This window comes from Peromyscus maniculatus, chromosome 1, assembly GCF_049852395.1.
Source record: "Peromyscus maniculatus bairdii isolate BWxNUB_F1_BW_parent chromosome 1, HU_Pman_BW_mat_3.1, whole genome shotgun sequence".
NCBI lineage: Eukaryota > Metazoa > Chordata > Mammalia > Rodentia > Cricetidae > Peromyscus > Peromyscus maniculatus.
Genome location: NC_134852.1, coordinates 59987605 through 60008053, shown reverse-complemented (window position 1 = coordinate 60008053; position 20449 = coordinate 59987605). Strand labels below are relative to the sequence as shown.

The window sequence follows — 20449 nt, the reverse complement described above, 5'->3', positions numbered from 1 at the left end:
TCCAATAGTGTAGATTACAATAGTAAGAGTTTGAACTCAGCAAAACCGAATCTACCTGACTAGCATAAAATGGAACAAATTTTGGATTGTAAAATTGTTAGATATTTATCTCTAGGAATTTTAGATGTTACATTCTCTTTTCCTAAAATCAGTCAATAAAAAATCCTTCCTACAGCCTCCCTCCAGATTATTCTACTTAAAGTTGACCCAAGGACTTTAAAGCAGTATCATGCAATTACTAATGCCATATATCAGTTGCTGTCACCTGAGTAATGATGGTATAGCATTGCAGACAGTAGATATCATATAAATGAGTGAATTTATGTAAAGTAAATGGACATGCTGTTATTTTTATCTAAGTTGTTCTGTTACCAGTAAAGACTCAGGAGTCCGATTTTGGGGTTAAAAACCTGATAGATCAAAGAAGTGGAGGAGGAGCAGGAGGAGCAATCAGCTGACCTTCCCTTTTTTCCCAGAGACCCAGCAAGCACACCTCTGTCCTCTCTCCAGACCAAAAAGGACTGCACATCTCCAAGTCTCTCCCTATTCCTTCATGTGTGTCTTCTCTGTCCGTCTCCTGGGTCCTCTGTATTCTCTGTGACTAATTCTTGTCAACTAGTTGCTGGCTCTGCCCCCAATCCAAGGTTAATTTTATTAACACAGTCCTAAAGTTGCATAGTGTGATCAGATATCCCAAAACAGCATGCTTCATATTCGGGGTAGACTATTTTCTGTAAAGATGATAAGCTGTCATCTAAGCCCAGTTGGTTGTTTTAGATCTGTCCACTTAGTGCTTCATGCCCTTTGTATCTTTAGTGTAGAACTTGTGTCGCCTTTTCCAGACAGGTCATGGTCACTGCAAGTCCCGTGGATGGAAGTGTTTCCACTGCAGTGACCAGAGAAGGCTATTTTGCATAAAACAGAACTCTGCCTAGGACTCATGCGCCTGCGTGTCAGCACTTAGAGACTGTGACATGTGACCAATGCCAGACTCCTGGATGCACATGGGGACTCCAGCTGGAAGGCTCTTTACTTTAGAGAACCACTTAGGTGCTGTCTCTGCCTCAGTTTAACTTCCTGTGGTACAGAATTACTCTTGGAGATGTGGATGGGTTTGATATTGGCAAAGTTAAGGAGTAGCATGCCCTGGAGCAGGTTGTATTTCCTGATTTTCACCAGAACAGCTCTCAGCACAAATGAACTGTTCCATGGTGTCTTGCTACAGAAAACCTACCTAACTCCGTCAAGTCATTTCAGAGTGGGAAGCACTTAGTGTAAGGCATTTAAAGACTGACTGGTGGGTTTTCTTGTTTGGTCGCAGACATTTTATCGTAATTGCAATCTCATTTCTAGGGTTTGGATGAATGTAATTGTTCAGAGTTTAAAGACACAGTTGACAGAGGTGTGGGTTAAGTGAACTTCAGACAGCCCTTGCTACTTCGTGCCTTTGAAGAGGGGCTGTTGGCTGTGATGCAGGTCTCAGCTGCACCCCAGTCTGCCTGTGTTTGCTGTGGCAGTCGCTGTCCGGGTATGCAGGTGTTCTGTCACATGCTGTTGAGAGTGAAGTGTGGGTGCTTGTTATGTTGTCTCCTCGCACCTGCAGCTGACTTGGGCTTTGTGTTCCCTTCCTACGCCAGGGCACCTTGATGGGTGGTGTGTGGATGTAAAATTGTCTCGGTGGCTTCTCTGCCTGAGGCTCAGCTGCAGTGGTTTGTTTAGAGGGATGGAGCTGAGCTCCGGTCACCTCCACACAGCCTCCTGTGTATCAGAGCTCTGGTTTTGTCCTTTGCATCTGGTTGATGAGAAAGACGCCTTCCAAGTTTTATTCTGTACTCTTGTTGGTCTTTTGTTAGAGTAAAGTCTTCAGAACTTTTGTTCTATTTTGAGGATTTTCTTTGTTATTTTGTTTGTTTGAGACAGGGTCTCCTGTAGCTTAGACTGGCCTGAGACTCTGTGTGTAGCCAAGGATGACCTTGAACTCTTGACCTTTCAGCTCCCACTGCCACATGCTGCAGGGTCACAGGCCTACACTGCCATCTTGGTTTGGAAGCAGTTTTTAAGGCGAGTTCTTTAGTCGCTTTCCTGTTTAGGATCATGGGCTTTTTTTTTTTTTTTATAGCAAAACATCAGTTATTGAGCTGAGGCTGTGTGTGATGAGCTTCGGAACAGGGCAGGTGATGGGGGAGACCACAGGAGGAGCATAGCCAGGAGGCAGTGTGGTTAGGACAGCAGCTGGGATGCATGGATTATTTGGAGTGTGGAGAGGCAGGGTGATAGGCAAGAGCCTTGCACGCTGCTGCCCCTGGGACTGATGCACACTTAGAGTTAGTTCTGTTGTGTCAGCAGAAAATGTACAAGTGGTGTGCATTTAAAGGGGCATTTTATTTTTATGTCTTCTTTATTCTTGGAAAAGGCATAATCCTACCCACTCTCTCCTCCCCCCAATTTGCCCCACACCCAGCACTAATTGGACCAAGTGGACTCCCCCCCTCCCCCCAACAAAAAAAGAAAATTAATTTTGAAATAGGTCTGTTCGATGGATTTTAGAGGAATTGTCTTTGTGATGTAAATTTCCTGTTTATTTTGTGGGGAAATGAGAAGACAGGTCACTGGTGTACATTATTTAGGGAAAGATAACAAGGTCGAGTGGGCTCAGGACAGATTTGGTTATTTGTCTGAATCCTTAAAAGTGACACACAGAGGTAACAGAGGGTCAACTGTTTTTATTTATTTACTTAATTTATTTATTTGTTTGTTTGTTTTGAGACAAGGTTTCTCTGTGTAGCCCTGGCTGTCATGGAACTTGCTCTATAGATCAGGCTGGCCTCAAACTCAGAGATCCATCTGCCTCTGCTTCCTGAGTGCTGGGATTAAGGTGTGCACCACTACTGCCCAGCAGACTATTTTTGTTTTTTATGTGAAACCCAAAGGTAGAATTTCTCACTTGGTGACACCTATCTTTACCATACTCATTTTTCCTCTCCTCATCTGCAGGCTGTGTGTGTCTGACTTGGGGATGCAGCTAGGTCACCAGCCAGCAGGAATGTGAGGCTGCTGCAGGCCTGCATGGTAACAGCTTATGAGGAACTCCTGAGCATGGAGTCTGGTCATGGATACTGCAGGCTTCACATGAGTTCCTTCTAGGCCTACAGGCTTTGAAGCATCATTTCCTACTGCAGACATTTCTAGAAACAAAAGAGTACTCTAAATCAGATGCTGATGTGGCTTTCTTAGAAAAACTTCATCAGTGTGAATTCATGATCCCCATACCTCACCTTTTCATGTATCTGTTTTATTTTTTCAGTTCCTAATTTTCAGGTAGCTTCAGTGTAGGGAGCCAGGCTCAGCTTATAGGGTGCCTTCTCTTACTATTTATCATCACTTGAGTCTGACAGTGACCATGTGTGGAAAGAGAAAGACATGCACATTTCAAACTAATGGCTAGATCTAACTTTCACTGATACTTTTCATATAAAGATTTTTATGTGTTGCTGCTATTTTCCTTCTTTATTGCTTTCTTTTAGAAAGAAAAAACATTAAATAGCTCAGTTTTCCAGGCAGAATGTAGCTGTAGAAGCTAGCAGTGTGTAATACAGTAGCCATAAGTTCATAGAATTCATTTGCTCAGACTGTCCTTGTAAAACACAGTGCTTTGCTCTCTACTCTAGGACAAAGTCCGCACAGAAAGCTACAGAGATTTCATATACCGAAATCCACACATCTTCAAAGATAAGGTGAGTGAGTGTCTTGAACCGCCCGTCCTGGATGATTGACTCAGGCTTTGCTTCCCAGGGGCCTTTGATGCACTGCTGCGTGGTGCTGTATTCTGATGTCCAAGATGCTGATGGGGCTGCCATTCAGGGGGTCTTTTGTAAAGCTGAAAGTCGTTCATTACAAAAATAGAGCCTAGTCAAACTTCACCTATCCAATAGTCTATTCATTATAGTTTTTGATTTGTAGTGATTGTGTGCTTGGAATGTATCAGATCAACCCCATGGCAAAGCACACTTTTAGTTATTATTCTACTGTGTTGTATAGTTAAAAATTCATAATGTTGACTAGAGTAAAATATAAGAGCTAGAATTTTTTTCTGTAAGATTTAGTCCTTTGTGAGTTAAAAGCTTAATTGGGACATCTTGTAATCAGTTTTAATACTGTCAAACTTATTTAAAGACATTAGTACATTTTACTTATTTCTTCTTCTCTCTCTCTTCTTTACATGTATGTAGTGTGTATGGTGGAGTGGGCATATGCGTACCACAGAGTGCGTGTGGTGGACAGAGGATGGTTCTGTGCTTCTACCATACAGGTTCCAGGTTGTCAGACTTGGCAGCAAGCGCCCTTATCTACTGAGCCATCTCGCCAGTCCTGGTGTGTGTGTGTGTGTGTGTGTGTGTGTGTGTGTGTGTGTGTGTGTGTGTGTGAGAGAGAGAGAGAGAGAGAGAGAGAGAGAGAGAGAGAGAGAGAGAGAGAGAGAGAGAGAGAGAGAGAGCGCGAGCGCGAGCGAGCACACAGATGGAGTTCAGGGACAACTTGCCAGAGGTCATTCTCCTTTCTTTTTTTTTTTTTCTTCCCTGAGACAGGGTCTCTCTGTAGTTTTGGAGCCTGTCCTGGAACTCGCTCTGTAGACTAGGCTGGCCTTGAACTCACAGAGATCTGCCTGCCTCTGCCTCCCGAGTGCGGGGATTAAAGGTGTGTGCCACCTCTGCCTGGCTCTCCTTTCACTATGTGGTTCCCAGGGATCAGACCCAAGCTTACCTGATGAGCCATCTTGACAGCTATGTTGTTTATAAAATGATGGTCATATACTTTATGTGTGTGTGTCTCTCTGTGTCTTGGTGCATTTGTCTCTCTTTCTGTGTGTGTCTATGTGTGTGTGTATGTGTATGCACACACATGTACACGTGTGAGCTTGTACACATCTGTGTGTGTCTCTGTGTAGGCACATGTGTACATATGTATGTGTGCTTATGTACATGTCTGTGTGTGTGTATGTGTGTGTGTGTATGTGTGTAGTAATCCTTCCTCACAAGTTCTCACATTTTCTTCTCTCCACTCTGTCCTTTCCTTCCCTTTCTACATTGGCATGGTTGCCTACAGCATCAAGTTTCTGTTTGTCTTTGTTAGAAGTCACCCCAATTTGGTCAGGAGTTACCAGTTCTGCCATTGGACTACCTTTCCTGGAGTTTCTCTCCATGGTTCTTCCTTCACAGGCGTTTTTAGTTCTTCAAGCTCCTGTGGATTATTTCCTGGGCTTTTGTCTTGGAAGAGCAGAGAGTGGAGACCTTTGTTGGGAGAGCCGCTTCTGTTCACACAGTGGGGCGTGTCTGGAATGGCTTTCTATTTACTTTCTTTTTTTTTCTGTGTACATGTGTATACCTTCTTGTCTGTATGTGTGCCGTGTGCATGCCGTGTGCATGCCTGTAGATGGGATCGGCCTATGAACATGTCACTTTATAGTTCTAGTTTGGTTATTTGCAGGTTGTTATTTATTTTTACTTTATTCTTAACCTAGTAAACTGTGTAGAAATGAAGCAGTCCTTATCTAGCCAGGCATGAGCCAGCTATAAGATCCGGGCACGTGGGGAATTGCTGTGTGCCTCACCTGCAGACTGAGTTTTCAGGTCCTTTCTCATTGACGATGCTGTTGTCAGAGCGCTCTCCTGTCTTTGAGGCATCTTCTCATTGCTTTGTGATGTGAGTGCTGTAGGAATTGAGGCGGTGATTTAGAAGTTGTTCTCTCATGCACTCTGGAGTAGAAGGGATCAAATAGTTACTAGAGGATTTAGTCTTTTGAAATAAGTTTTTTGTGACTAGGAAAAGTTCTTACTAAGTTCATGAACCTGTACACAGTGACTTTTGCTCATAGTTTCTTTGTTGCAGTGCTGTGTGTGTGTATGTTTGTGTGTGTATGATGTTTGTGTGTATGTATGTGTGTGTGTATGTATGTGTGTGTGTGTCTGTACTGGGGCTATGGATCAGTGCTAAAGCACTCGCTGCATAAGCGAGTTCACATTCCCAGCATCCATGTAATTACCAAGTGCTGTGATCAGGTGCAGTGGAGGCACAGATGGGTTTCCTGCAGCAAGCTGGCTAGCTAGAAAAGCTGAGTCATTGGCTCTGGGCTCAAGTGGTGGAGAGTGGTAGAGTACGGCACCCCAAGTCAATCTCTGGTCTCTATGTACAAACATACATACATGTAAATGTACATCTGGACACACATGTGCATGCACATATGCACACACACACACACACACACACACACACACACACACACACACACACACACACAACAACAATCAAGCAAATAAAACATAGTACTTTTGCCTCATGAACAAACCATGGCAAACTGTGGAGTCGGTTTGTGATCTTCCACTTCTCTTATTGAGAGAGCCTGCCCGGGGAAGGAATGGCAGGCTAGTGTGAGCACCTCCTTGCTGCTTTGCCCGAGGTGTTAGCCATTAACTTTATCAGTGTGATGAATTTTGCTTGGCATTTGTGGCTTCTCAAAAGTCACTGTAACGTGAACTATTTAAGCTTCTTAAAGCACGTTAAGGACACACGTTTTTGTGATGAAGGATATTAAATAGCCTACAGCTTTTATCTCCCCTTGGGCTGTGGCTGTGGCTGTAGAGGATGCAGTACTGTGTATTTAAGTGCATCTGATAATGCATAGGTCATTGTGTAACACCATGGAACTAGATGGCATTTGTCTGCTTTACCTGTGGTTTGTCTTAAGTTTACTTTCAAACTGGGAGGTTAATTGATGTCTTCAAACCACAGAACTGAAAAAAAAACCCTAGGCTTTGTGTTCTAGTGTAGTGCTTACAAGCCTAATTCTTGGCACTGAGAAGCAGTGTGTCAGTGTAAAAGGGATGGTAGTTAGGGTGGGACTTGTTAGTTACAGTGTGGCTATTAAGACAAGTACGTATGTGGTTGTTGCTGTGTGGCATGGTCATGTAAGTTTTTTTTTTTTTTTTTTTTTTTTTTTTTTGGTTTTTTCGAGACAGGGTTTCTCTGTGTAGCTTTGCGCCTTTCCTGGAGCTCACTTGGTAGCCCAGGCTGGCCTCGAACTCACAGAGATCCGCCTGGCTCTGCCTCCCGAGTGCTGGGATTAAAGGCGTGCGCCACCACGCCCGGCGGTCATGTAAGTTTTTATGTGTGGTTTTAAAAGTCCACTTTTTCCTGCATTTTATTACTATGTTTCCCCTTTTATGTATTTATATGTCGTTGTTTTAAAAGTCCATGAAGTTCATTTTTTTCCTGCATTTTATTACAATGTTTTCCCTTTTATGTATTAAGTAAACTTCATGTTACAGCACTGGCTTCTATAACTGTACAGTGCATAGTAGAGATGTGTTTCTCCAAGTGTTGTTAGGGGACGGGGATGGTTTAGTGGTTATACATGCAAGCATGAGGGCCCAGTGAGTTTGTATCTCCATAGCCCACATAAAGCTAGATGCAGTAGCAGGTCTGTAACCCAAGAGCCCCTTGGGCAAAGGGAGGCAGTGCCAGGAGACTCCCAGGAGCTCTGGACAGCTTGCCTGGGGCACACAGCAGTCGATAACAGAGACGTTGTTCCAAACTGCAGAAGGCAAGGATGGCACCCCAGGTTGTCCTCTGACCTCCACAGCATCCTGTGGCACCTCATCTTCACAAGCACACAGGGCACGGTTGTTGTTTTTTAGGGTGGCTGTAATTAAAAATGGTCTTCTTCTCCTTTTCCGTTCCCTCCCTATCTTCTCTCCTTCCTTAATATTGTTTCAATTCTCAAAATTCCTGTGGAGACCATATGGTAGCTCAATTAATTTAACTTTGGGTGACATTTAATCATCCTCTCCCATGCTCATAATTAATTTGTTTGGAGTCCATTGAAGAAATTCCCAGTCAGGTGCCTTTTTTATGTTGCTGGCTTCTGTCTACAGTTAAGGTTTGTTAATTCTCTTTATTTATTTATTTTAGAAAAAAAGGAAATCAACTTCTTTTATCATTTTATATAGTAGCACCAACTTATTTTGTTATTTTTACTACTTTTCCTGAGTCAAGTTTTGCCTGTCTGATCACTCAGTTATCAGCTAGATGTAATTAACTACTAAAGTTCAGTGGAGAGTATAATTAGGCTCTGGAAGCAACTTGACCTGTATTAGAAGCCAGTCACCATGGTTCACCAGCTGTGGGGTCCTGGACCTGCTTCTTCCTCTTTGGAATTTACTTTGATCGTTTGAAAAATGAGGATTAAATAAGAGAGCGTGTGTGTGTGTGTGTGTGTGTGTGTGTGTGTGTGTGTGTGTGTGTGTGTGTGTGTGTGTGTGTGATCTGTGTGGTATGTCCCTGTTAGCACAGGCCCCAAGGCCAGTAGAGGGCATTAAGTATCTTCCTGTATCATGTCCCCCTCACCGCAGTCCCCTGAGTCACATTCCCTGGGGCTCCCATTTTATTGGCTAGGATGGAAGCCAGCAAGCCCCAGAAATCCTCCAGTCTTTTCCCCACTCAGAGATGGTTGCAGGCATGGCTGGCTGCAATATAGGGCTTGTTGCGTGGGTGCTGGAATCTGAACTCCAGTCCTCATGTTTGCCTAGCAATCACTCTTACCACCAAACTCTCTCTCCAGCTTGGAAACACATTCTTAATTGAACTATGCGTGTATGTCCTAAATCTTTTTGTGCAATTATTCTTTATAGAAATTATCCCTTATTAATATTTCTTCTCCCGTTTTCCAGTGTGATTAAACAATAGACAAATTTTTCTGTCTTAGTCATTTTAAGTATACAGTTGAGTGGTATTCAGTACAGTCCAAATGCTGTGGCCCATCACCCCATCATCTCTAGAGCTGTGTTCATCTTACAAAGCTGAAACTGTACATTGCTGACTCCCCACTTCCCCTCCCTTCGGCTCCTGTACATCACTATTTTTCTTACTTACTGCTGTGACTATTCTAAGCGTCTTATGTAAGTAGAATCATGTGCTCTCTCTCTCTCTCACATAACAGTGGCTCCAAAGACTTCATATTGGAGCATATCTCAGAATTACTTTCCTTTTTAAGGCTGGGTAAACTGATGACACTTATATGCCCTGGTATCCATCCATCAGTCCATGGGTGGTCAGGTTACTTCCATACTGCTCTCTGTTGTGGATATTGTTGCTGTTAACATGGGTGTTGAGATGCCCTCTGAGAACCTACCCTCTTTATTTGGAGATGTGCCCAGAAGTGGAATTGTCTTAAAGGCTGCCACATAGTTTTTTAAAGTGGGTTTTTTCTCTTCCATTCCCAGCCATGCACAAGGCTTCTGAGTCCTTGCTAACTTTAGTTTGTTTTCTGTCTTGTAGCTAACGTGTCTGAGAGGTTCTTATAATTCAGATGTGTATTTCCTGAATGACTAGCAGTGTGGACTATCTTTCCCTGATACATTATAATTGTTTATATATCCAGTGTCCTTAGACACCTTTGCCAGTGCAGCATATGATCAAGCTTCTCAGGCCCTTTCCAACCTTTTATTTCTAATTCTACAAATTGTATTTTAATGCACATTTTGGGAGATGCTATGGATTCTGTCCTTGCCACAAAAATGAACTTTTTGGGGAGCTTTTGCCACACCACTGTCATGCTGCATGTAGCCACAATGTACATTTGTACTATGTGCTCTACTGCTTTCTCTCTGTTTTGGTGTATTTTTTTTTTTTTAAGATTTATTTATTTATTGTGTATAAAGCATGTATGACTGTGGGCCAGAAGAGGGCACCAGATCTCGTTATAGATGGTTGTGAGCCACCATGTGGTTGCTGGGAATTGAACTCAGGACCTCTGGAAGAGCAGTCAGTGCTCTTAACTGCTGAGCCATCTCTCCAGCCCCTGTTTTGGTGTATTTTATTTGGAACTTGACAGAATTATTTAGTTTTCAATGGTATTAAAAAAAAATTCTTAGAGATTGCTGATGTTGCCCCATGGGAGGAAGAGGTCCAGAGGGTCATTGGGCCCTCACTGAGATTCCAGCCTCCCCTTCCTGCATTGTCTTGCCATGGTCTGGAGAGGTACTAGAGTATGTAGAGGGAAGAAGATTAGCTGAAGGGGGACTCCAGCTGTGTAGCTGTGGGGAAATTTTAAGTAAGCCCCATCAACTCACTGGCTTTCCAAGTTGGACTTCTGAGCCATGGTTTGTCTTGGTACCCTCAACGGGGGGTTAGATATCATTTCTATCCCTCAGGGAAGGTGTTCCACAGCAGCTGAGTCACATTATAAATAATCTCTTAACTTTAAAGGATTGCTTGTTTTATTTCTGTTGCAAGAAATTCAACCCTGTGCTGGGTGTGTACACACTCTCCCACTGAACTACATCCCCATTCCTCAGAACTCTGATGTAAGGTTACATTGGAAAGAAGAAAGTTAGCAACTCAAGAGAAAGAATGAGAAACAATATATTCTTATATAGTTCACATATAAATACAGAGGATACTATCTGTGCTTGTCCTATTGGTACATGTCTTGGGTGTTTGTTCCATAGTCTTACCTCATAGTAGACTGGCCCTGTGGATGTCACCTTAGTTATGTGTAGGCAGGGTTTTTTGTCATGACCACCGACTCCCCAAATAACCACACAGAGACTTATTATTAATTATAGTTGCTCAGCCAATAGCTTAGTCTTGTTACTAACTAGCTCTTAAAACTTAACCCATTTTTCTTATCTACACTCTACCATTTTTCAGCATGTTCATCTGCTTTCTCTGTGTTTGACTGGCATCTCTGCCCTTTTTCCTTGCATTCTCTTTTTGTCCACAAGTCCCACCTAACCTCTACCTGCCTAGCTATTGGACACTTAGCCTTTTGTGAAATGGATCAGAAGGTGCCTTGGTAAAGACACATCTTCACAGGGTACAAAAAGATTATTCCATAGCAGTTATGTACCCAGATCTTTGTATAACACAGTCCTGTTAAGGCTTGGTTCTCTAATCATATGAATCAGAGGTGTTCTCCAACCTGTTTAAAACTTAAAAAGAGTATATCCCTTTCCCCATGCTCTAATATTTATTCCAGCTTGTATTACATCACAGCTTGGCATTATTTTATATTCTTTTATTCATATTGTTCATTTCTCTAAAACAATTGTATTAAGAGAAAGACTTGGGGAGCTAGGCATGGTTGTACACTCCTATAATCCCAGCATTTAGGAGACTGAGGCAGGAGAATTGCAAGTTCAAGGTCAGGCTGGGCTACAGTAACATCCAGTCTCAAAACTACAAAGATAGGGTTTTGGCTTGCTTGGTGAACTCCTTACCAAGATCAGAACCTGGCGCTTAAAGTGGATGGGCCCTGGAATGGTACTTATTTGGGACAAATTTATAGCATTGCGGTCATGTCACTGACAATGAAAGATCTAAAGCCTGGCAGTTTACTCCAGGTATTTCTTAGGTTAGCATAGAAGGCATTAGAACTACTGTGACATTCTCAAGCAAAGTGTTTGGCAGATTCCCTCCCCACTCATGTCCCTAGCCCTTCCTTCTGGTCACCTCCCTCATGTCCATTGTGCCCTTTTGCCTTTGTAACTGTTTCTAAATTGTATGGGATCTACTTTAATTCCTTTTGCTCAAACTTGAAAAGCTTGTTTCTACCCAAATTTAGAATCACTGAGCCTCAGTTAGACTCTAGCAATTAGCAGGGTAAAGCACCTTTACATTGGCAATGGAGTTACTCAGTTTGTGCAAAATGTCTTTTAATTTAGCACTATTGGCCTAATTGTGGAAGACGGTGGCCAACTGCACCATTATTAATAACGCATAAATTAAAATAACCCATAATATGTTGTTTCTGCACATAGAAATCACCATGTTTGATCAAGTTAAACTTTTTAATCAAAAGATATTCCTGTCCCCAAATACTCTCACATTTTGTGCAGGTGGAAATAGAGGCCGTCCTCAGTAGTAGCTGTTTTATTTTCCAGGTTGTTCTGGACGTTGGGTGTGGAACTGGAATTCTCTCCATGTTTGCTGCCAAAGCTGGGGCAAAGAAAGTGATTGCAGTTGATCAGTCTGAAATCCTCTACCAGGCTATGGATATCATAAGGTAGGTGTACATTTAACACTCAGTTTATAATTAATTTTGGACTTGAAAACTTACACATTTCCTAATTTTTAGTAAATGTCTAGTAAGAGATAGTCAAGATATTTGTCTTTTTGCAAAATCCACCAGCACAATAAAATCTTAAGTTGTGTTGAGCTGGAACTGCATGCCGAATCATCCTGACAGTTGTTACGGAATTGTTTTTATGCTGTTTTGACCCAGAGGATACTGATTATATATAAAACCACGAACTATCATAGGATGATATTAACTCAAGACGCCCCAGAGCAAATCTGTCAGTGATACTTTCTTTAGGACTCAGCAGTTATATTAAAGTTATATCATATATACACACATATATTAAAGTTATATTAAAGACTGAGCTTCCGTTTTTATTCTCTGACATCAGCTGGATTCCTCCTGATTATACAAAGTAAATTCTGGAGTGTCTAGAAGTGAGCTGAAGTTGTGGCTGTGTGTATGCCATTCTGCAGTTTTGTAAACTCAAACTGCAGTTTGAGTTTTTATGTCTCATTTATAGGATGCACAGTTAAGTAGTCACTGTCACCCTAGGGGTCATTAGCAGGTATCTCAGTCGCTTGTTCAAACAAACATGAGAGACACCATCCCAAGGAAAAGCTATTTTAGAACAATTAACAAACACTCACTGTTGGTAGTAAGATTATAGGAAGGCACTTTTGCCAGAAGTTCCAGTGTTCAATACCCTGCTTCTTTGTGCACTAGCTTGATCCTGCAGGACTGGACCACCTGTGCTTTCAATTGAATTTTGTGTTTTATTAAAGTGATGGAAAAGGATAGTTTGTTTCAGTTCCCAAGAGTTTTAGATACATGTTTATACACGATCATGTTCACATTCATTGTATCTGAACTGTAGAACTCAAGTGTATAGTGTTCAAGTTTAGAAACACGTTTAAAACTTTTTTTTAGTTTAAAGGAAAATTGGATGTGTTTGGCCTGTGTGTATGTATATATGTGTACCGTGCACATACCTGGTGCCTGCAGAAGCCAGAACAGGATATTGAAGCCTCTGAAACTGTAGTTCCGGGACAGTTGTGAACCACTGTGTGCATGCTGAGAACTGAACCCAGGGCCTCTGGAAGAGCAGCCAGTGCTCTTACCTGCTGAGCCATTGCTCCAGCCCAAATTTATGTGTACATGTTCAGGTTTCAGTTCCATGATGAGCTCTGTTCTGCAGGAGAGCTTAATTCAGCTCACTGTTTCAGAGGTCATTGCTCAGGGTCAGCTGGATTTGTGTTGTTATGCTGGAGTGGAGGCAGAACACTGCTGTGGGATAATGCTAAAACCTTCCGACTACAGAATACTTTGGTAGAAGGGTGTGGAGGAAAACTCACTTGATGGTATGGGTCAGGGGAAACCCAGGGGGCAAGGTCTCGTCTTCAAGGTTTGGTTCCAGCTAGTCCCTGCTCCTTAGTCCCATGTCCCTGTGACATCATGAGGTGGACTTACCTACCCATTGATGAAGGCTGTGCCTTCATTACCCACGCACTTCCCCAAAGCCCCACCAGCTGGCAATACAGCCTTGGCACCACTGCCAGAAGGAAGGTGTCTGTGGTACACAGGGCAGCTGCTTTTTAGTCTCTTTTCCTTTGTGGTCATCTTAACACTTTGTCATGACCTGTCACTCATGGAGGATGACAGTGACATTTCAAGCAAGCAGTAGATTTTAGAGTGTGGTGTCCCTGCACATGCTTCTCTTGCATCTATGTGGTGGGAGCTGAGAGGTAGGTGGACATCCAGGCCAAGGAAGTAACTTCCTGTCACAGTTCTTAGTGCTGTGGCAGGCCACTGCCTCTGGCTGCTTGTTGAATGAATACCTTGTCACTTTAGGTTTTTTGTGTTTTTTTAAGGATGGATATTTTCAGAGGCAATAGTTGTATCCTAATACTGATGTTTCTATAGTCTTTATCTCACTGTGCTAGGTGGTGTTGCTTAAGTTACAGTGTGGACATTTGCCACAGAGAGGAAATCAGGCACGTTTTGCTAAAACTTTAATTTTCTTGAAACTGTTAGATAGCTGTGTAGCCTAATCCACTGTTTCAGCCATACATGATACATGGATCATGATGCCCAGCGGTAGCAGTTCTGACTATGTTCTTGTCTGTCACAGCACATCCTGTTATTTATCCTGTTATTTATTTTTGTGGGAGAATTTTAACATTATCTAATACACCATATCAGTAAGTGGATCATCAATCATGTATTGAATCTTAGTTTAAATTAATTACTAGTAACTTGCCAACAGTGCTCAAACTATAGGTTCTGCCATTTAGTAATAAACTACTAACATTTCTTTAGTTCTTTCTATTGAGTTTAGAGTGAGATACACTTTAGTTATTTAATTTGAGTCATTGTGTTAAAGTGTAAAAATAGTGTGACCACCTGTTCTGAGGTTGCCTGTGTGAAAAATATGCTGAGGATTTCAGAGGTATTAGTATAGCAAATAAAACTAAAACATGGAAGAGAAAGGAATTGCTTTCCTGCTATTGTGGTTTTAACTGTGCAGAGAGTAATCATTTCAGAAACATAAACTTACATGAGGGTAGCAAAGCTATTCAACCGCCAGACAGTTACATACTGCGTTCACTCTCAGATCTCTGCTGGTTGTATTTTGCCATTTCTCTAGTTTCTCCCCGACTCAGCCATGGATGGCTAGCTCATCATTCAGACTTTGACGTAGCTGGAGAGTTTTCATGGGAAAGCTGATCTATCTCATGTTCACAGTGTGGTACTTTCAGCCCTAGTGTGAAATGGAAGGTGCAGTCTTTCATGTTGCCTCTGTCTAGTGTATTAAACAAGATAAGAAAAGCCTGGGGAGGTGTATAGCAGCCAAGCATCTGCCTAGCATATGTGAGGCCCGGGCTTGACCCCAACACCACAAACAGAATACAGAGAATAACTGAGGCCTGTTTTGACCTGCTGTCCTGTTTATATAAGTGTCCTCTAGACTCTCATCTTTTCTTCCCTAACACCTGCAAAACAAAATGATGGTGGGCACTTGGCAACACTTTGAATAGAACTGACATAGACTTCCTGAAATGCCAGCTCCTCTGTGGCAGGGACATGAGGGGCTCCTGTGGACACCTGTCTGGTGAGTGAAGAGATTAATGAATTTTCAACACCTAGGACACCACGGGTTCAAAGTCAGTTAAGTTGCCCTCCTCGGATCTGGAGCCTCCTATCTGCTTGAATCTGATGATTGTTTTAACTGAGGTAGAGGTTGAGTTATTGTATTGTGACTTGTGCCAACGGATGCACTGGGAGTGGAGAACTCAAGCAGTAGCCTTGTCCTGGCCCACTTCTGAGGTGTGTGTTGTGAGGAATGGCTTTATCCAGTCTGCTGTGCACTTGAGTGCTGGGTTTTGCATAGGTTTGCCTGATTGGGTTTTTCTCTCCCACCAAATAACCAGAATTTTTTGTTTTCTGATATGCTCTTATAAAAAACCTCTGTTTTTATTATTACATTTTAAATTGTCATTTCAATATGTTTGGGCAACAAAAGATGAAGAAATAATGTGGTTTTGGTTCACTGAACTGAAAGCTCATCAGTGCTATACCTATTAGAGTATTCTCACCTGCTGTCATTCACTTTCAACTTTTGTTGACACACCTGTGTTCTTTTCTGCATTTTAGGACTGTCTGTCACCACTTTTAAATGTTATTCACTTGATTGTGAATTCCCCTGATGCTCTGCTTTTTACTTGTGTATTTTCTTATATTTCTTAAAATGTTTCTTAAAACCGTGGGCAAAAGTGGATAGCAAACTTAATGCTACACTGCTTATTCTAAAGATACATAAATGGTTCTTCATTGTCTTAAGGAAATATGACTGTCAGCCTCACCTTTCAACTCTTGGTGTGACCCCTGCCTCTTCCATGTGGTATACTACTAGCTCTTTTCTCCCTGGGGCCTCTCCCAGCACCAGCTCCACCGTGGAGATCCCATGGCACCCTGTGCTGATCATCGTCCTCTTCCCTCTCTGACTTTCTCCGTGGGGCACTGGTGTATGTCAGCTCTCTTGACACCTCCTCCAGTATCTTAATGAAGTAGATGAGGTTGCTGCTCTGCAGACAGGAATAAGTGGAGAGGGTTTTGCTCTAGTGCAGTTTCCATGCTGGAACAAATCGATAATTCGGTGCTTATTGGATTAGTTGAGAGCTACTTAAAGGGTTTTTTATTACAGAGAAATATTCCCACACGTTGAAGCTTTACTAGTTTTACAGCAGATTTTGCTAAAGAGATTCATTTAGAACGCTTTTAGGCTCAAAATAAGACTGGGGTGCACTTGGGTTTCTAAGTTCAGTCTGTAGATTTTTTCCTTAATGGGAGAAGTCAGCTGGTGCTGAAAACTGTGTGGAGCACTCTAAATCCCCCTGGGGTCCTGGGAACAATGGAACTTTGTCTCTTCTGTGTAGCCTTGAATTATCTTCTCTGCATCCATATCTGAGCAGGTGATTGCTGGTGCTAACAGCATGGTGAGTTGTGGCAAGATTATAAATTGCCCAAGCAGACAGTTGTTCACAGAGCAGGCCTTGTCTCCACACAGCCTTCCTGAGATGTGGCTGCATGGGTGGGTGGGTGGATGGGGTGCTGCTCCTTTCAAAAGCATGAAGTGTTTATAGTTGCTAGAGCCTTAGTGTTGTAGAAAACAGCAAGCAGATATATATAGTATTTTCAAAGTATTCCTTGAAGAAATTCAAAACTGAGCAGTTTTTCCTTTTTTGTTTTTGCATGAAATACAACATAGATATAAACAAATACAGAAACATAAGTGAGCAGGAAAATGCATAAGTATTCAAAAATCTCAGAGGAAAATAAACATACAGTAACTATCACTCAGGATGAGAGCCTGAGTCCGCCTTATCCTCTGCCCTTCCCCCATCAGACAGGCCTCCGTAACTGCTCTGTTACAGTTATCTTCCACCTGTGCTCTCACAGGTGTCTGTGGGATATGAACCTACAAACAGAACAAGAATCATCTGGATAGACCTACCTGCTGACTTCCTGGGCACTGCTGGCCATCCTCTAAAGTCTGTTTTGGCATCAGTCATACTTACACGTTCTCATTTGAAGTATCTGCAGGGTTGTTAATAAGTTTTTGTAGGGCCCACATAATTCTCCTTGACACCCTCCTCCCCGTGTGTGTTGGTTTTTTTGAGACAGGATTTCTCTGTGTAGTCTTGGCTGTCCTGGGACATGCTATGTAGCTCAGACTGGCCTTGAACTCACAGAGATCTGCCTACTTCTACCTCACAAGTGCTGGGATTAAAGGCGTGTACCACTACCGCCCAGCAATACCCTTGCTTCCTTTTTTTGGTTGTTGTTTTTTTTTAAAGTCATCTAAACAGCCCCTTTTGGTAAGCTATTTATTGCTTTGCTTATCCTTTCTTCCATAGAATTTTTTTCAAGATAGCCATGATGTTACTGTTTGAATTTAACTGTAAGTGAGCAGGGGCCTCCAGAGAACCTAACTCATAAGTGGAAAGCCCTCTTATCCTCACACCTACCCACGGACCTGCTAAAGAAGCCAGGCCGGGAAGCATGTGTTTCATATGATTCCCTTAGTATGAGTCTGCAGACTAGAAATTTCCTAAGTGGTGAAAGAAAGGAAGCTGCCAGGAGTTCAAGACCAGGCTCAGTTATATAGTGAGTTCAAGATGGTCTCCAAGAGGGGGACTCCTGGGAGAGGGAGAGGATTTTCTGAGAATTAGCAATCATAGTCCTCACATTGTTGATCATGGTCACCCACGTATAAGTGTTTCAGCAAAATATACTTTAAAATGAATGCTTTAATGTACAGTAATGCCTTGATGTTAGGGCGAGTCTCTTCAGCGCAGGAAAAACTTCCATGTAATTAAAATGCATGTTCTCTAATTGAGAACATGGTTTAATTAGATAGCAACTTAATCTACAGCTTGCTTCCTGAGATGGTCATTTTAATTCTATCCTCTTAAATTGCAGAAAAGGAGGGATTGAAAAATATGTGCTTGTCATCAAGCACATAGTAGTATGAGTACCTTTGGGCAAGGTTACAAGAAATTTCCTTTCTCTTCTGGTGGCTTTGTGTTTTGTTTGGTTGGTTGATTTTCTTTGTTTGTTTGTTGTTTTATAGCCCAAGTCAATCCTGAACTTGTGGCAATTCTCCTGTCTTAGCCTCATGAGCATTGTGATAACAAACACATAACACCATGCCTGGTCTGAAAATAGTATGTGAATGGGATAGGTCCTTAGTTCTTCTGCACGGTAATGACTTTGCTATTCTGTGCCATGTTTGAGGTGTGACCATGGTGTTCACCAATTTGTGTTCCCCCAGGAGCCTGTGCATTGAACAGGCCGGGTGCTAGCACTGTCTCTTACCATGATTTCCACTAGGCAGGGAGGTTAGCAAATTCTCTGAAGTGGGCAGCTACAGTAGGGGAGGGCGTTGTGGGCCCCTGCTTCCAGCTTCCTTATTGCTGTCACTCACTAGTTCTGGGAACCTTGCCTTTGTGTCCTTGTTGCTGTTTCCACTCTTGCTCTTTGTTTCTAAAGATACCATAACTACGTGGAGCAGAGTGTTCTTCATAAATGCAGATTTCTTTTCAGGCTGAAGTATTGTTGTTAGTTCATTGTTACTGCCTTGTTAACCAGAGATGTTTTGGGGCACCCATCACTAACACTTACAATACCCAAGCAAAGGGACTTTAAGCAGGCTCTTTGTTCAACAAACAGTGTGAGCATTCTGGAAAAAAATATCATGTCATTTAACCAGCCTCTAGAGTCTGTTTAACAAACTAGAACAATAGGGTCCGCAAGAACTTTCTGAGTAGAATTTTCATGGCATGGGAGCTAGTCCCTGATGTCAGCAGACAGGACTACATGAAATTAAACAGCCTTTGCATAGCAAAGGAAACCATCAGCCAAGCACACAGACAGCCCACAGCATGGAAGACAAGCTTTGCTAGCTGTGCTTCAGGCAGGGGCTAATGTCTAGAATTTACAAAGAAATGCAGAAACTAAACACCAAAGCAATAAAACTTCCAGCCAACAAATGGGCTGATGAAACAGTTCTCAAAAGAAGAAACACAACTGACCAGTGATTACTTTAAAAACTGTCCATACCCCCAGCCCATATCCCCAGGCATCAAATAAATGCAAATTAAAACTAGTTTTCGATACCACCTCACCCTAGTCTAGCTGTCATTAAGAAATCTGACAACAAATACTGGAGAGGATGTGGGGAAAGATAAGCCCTTATTTGTTGCTGGTGGGGGTACAAATTAGTACAGCCATTAAGAAAATCAGTTTGGAGAGACCTCAGAAACCTAAAGCTAGAACTATGAATGACCCAGCCGTTCACACCCAAGCATTTGCCTACCACAGAGATATTTGCACATCCATTTTTATTGCTGCTCGGGTCAACTGTCTGCAAGGAGATGGAACCAGCCTAGATGCTCGTCAGCAGATGAATGGAGAATGAAATGTGGTACATGTACAGAATGGAATATTATTCAGCTTAAAAATTAAATCATGAAATGTACAGGAAGATGCATGAGAAATATATTAAGCTAGGTGACACAAATTCATGAAAAACCTCATGTTCTATTTCATATGCAGATCCTAGCCTAAAATGTATAGTGTGTATATGTAAACAGGTGTACGTGTGGGTACCACTTAGAAAGGAAACCAAGAGAAGCTAATGTTAGGTGATGAGAGAGAACGCAGGCAAGAGGGCATGAATCGTGGAAGAGGACATTCAGATGATTTTTTCCCTAGTTTGGACTCCATAGTTTTTTTTTTCTCTCTCTTTCTATGGTATAAATGCATAAAAATTTAATTGATGGTAAATGTGTAAAACCCTAAGTGATGCTTCATGCCTTCGGAATGGCCATTCTGACTGCAGAAGTTCACTGAGGTCCATAGTTCAGGACTGGACAAGTGTTGGAGTGGCTACACTAATCTAGCTGTGCAGTGTCTTATCTGAGTTAAGTAAAATATGGTGATTTTTCTATATACAGTTTGTCAATAAATAAAATATTAACAGGCTGATCTAATTCATTATAACTTTCAGACTAAATAAACTTGAAGATACCATTATACTAATTAAAGGAAAGATTGAAGAAGTGAGTCTTCCTGTAGAAAAGGTGGATGTTATTATATCAGAGTGGATGGTAAGTAAAGTTTAAAAATGTTTCTTTTAAATGAACTTGGTCGCAGTTTTATTCATTATATTTGATAAATGATGATGGCGGCAGCTGTTTTAGATAGTGCTGACTTTGTGGCCTCTGCAGGTGTAGCAAATGTCTAGGTTTGTAGGGACAACTCCAAGGGCTAAGAAGGATAGGCTAGGGCTGTGCCTTCCGAGTGTCTCCATCCTGC

General features: G+C 42.1%; 1 protein-coding gene across 2 annotated transcripts in view; it reads left to right on the top strand.

The window, feature by feature from the left end:
* The window catches only part of Prmt3 (protein arginine methyltransferase 3), an 81432-nt gene that overhangs the window by 8752 nt on the left and 52231 nt on the right, over nt 1–20449 (top strand). For both annotated transcript variants that reach the window (XM_042277033.2, XM_042277035.2), the window contains exons 8-10: nt 3669–3734; nt 11934–12055; nt 20142–20241. In XM_042277033.2, the coding sequence (XP_042132967.1) occupies nt 3669–3734; nt 11934–12055; nt 20142–20241 (288 nt within the window). The remainder of the gene's footprint in view (nt 1–3668; nt 3735–11933; nt 12056–20141; nt 20242–20449) is intronic.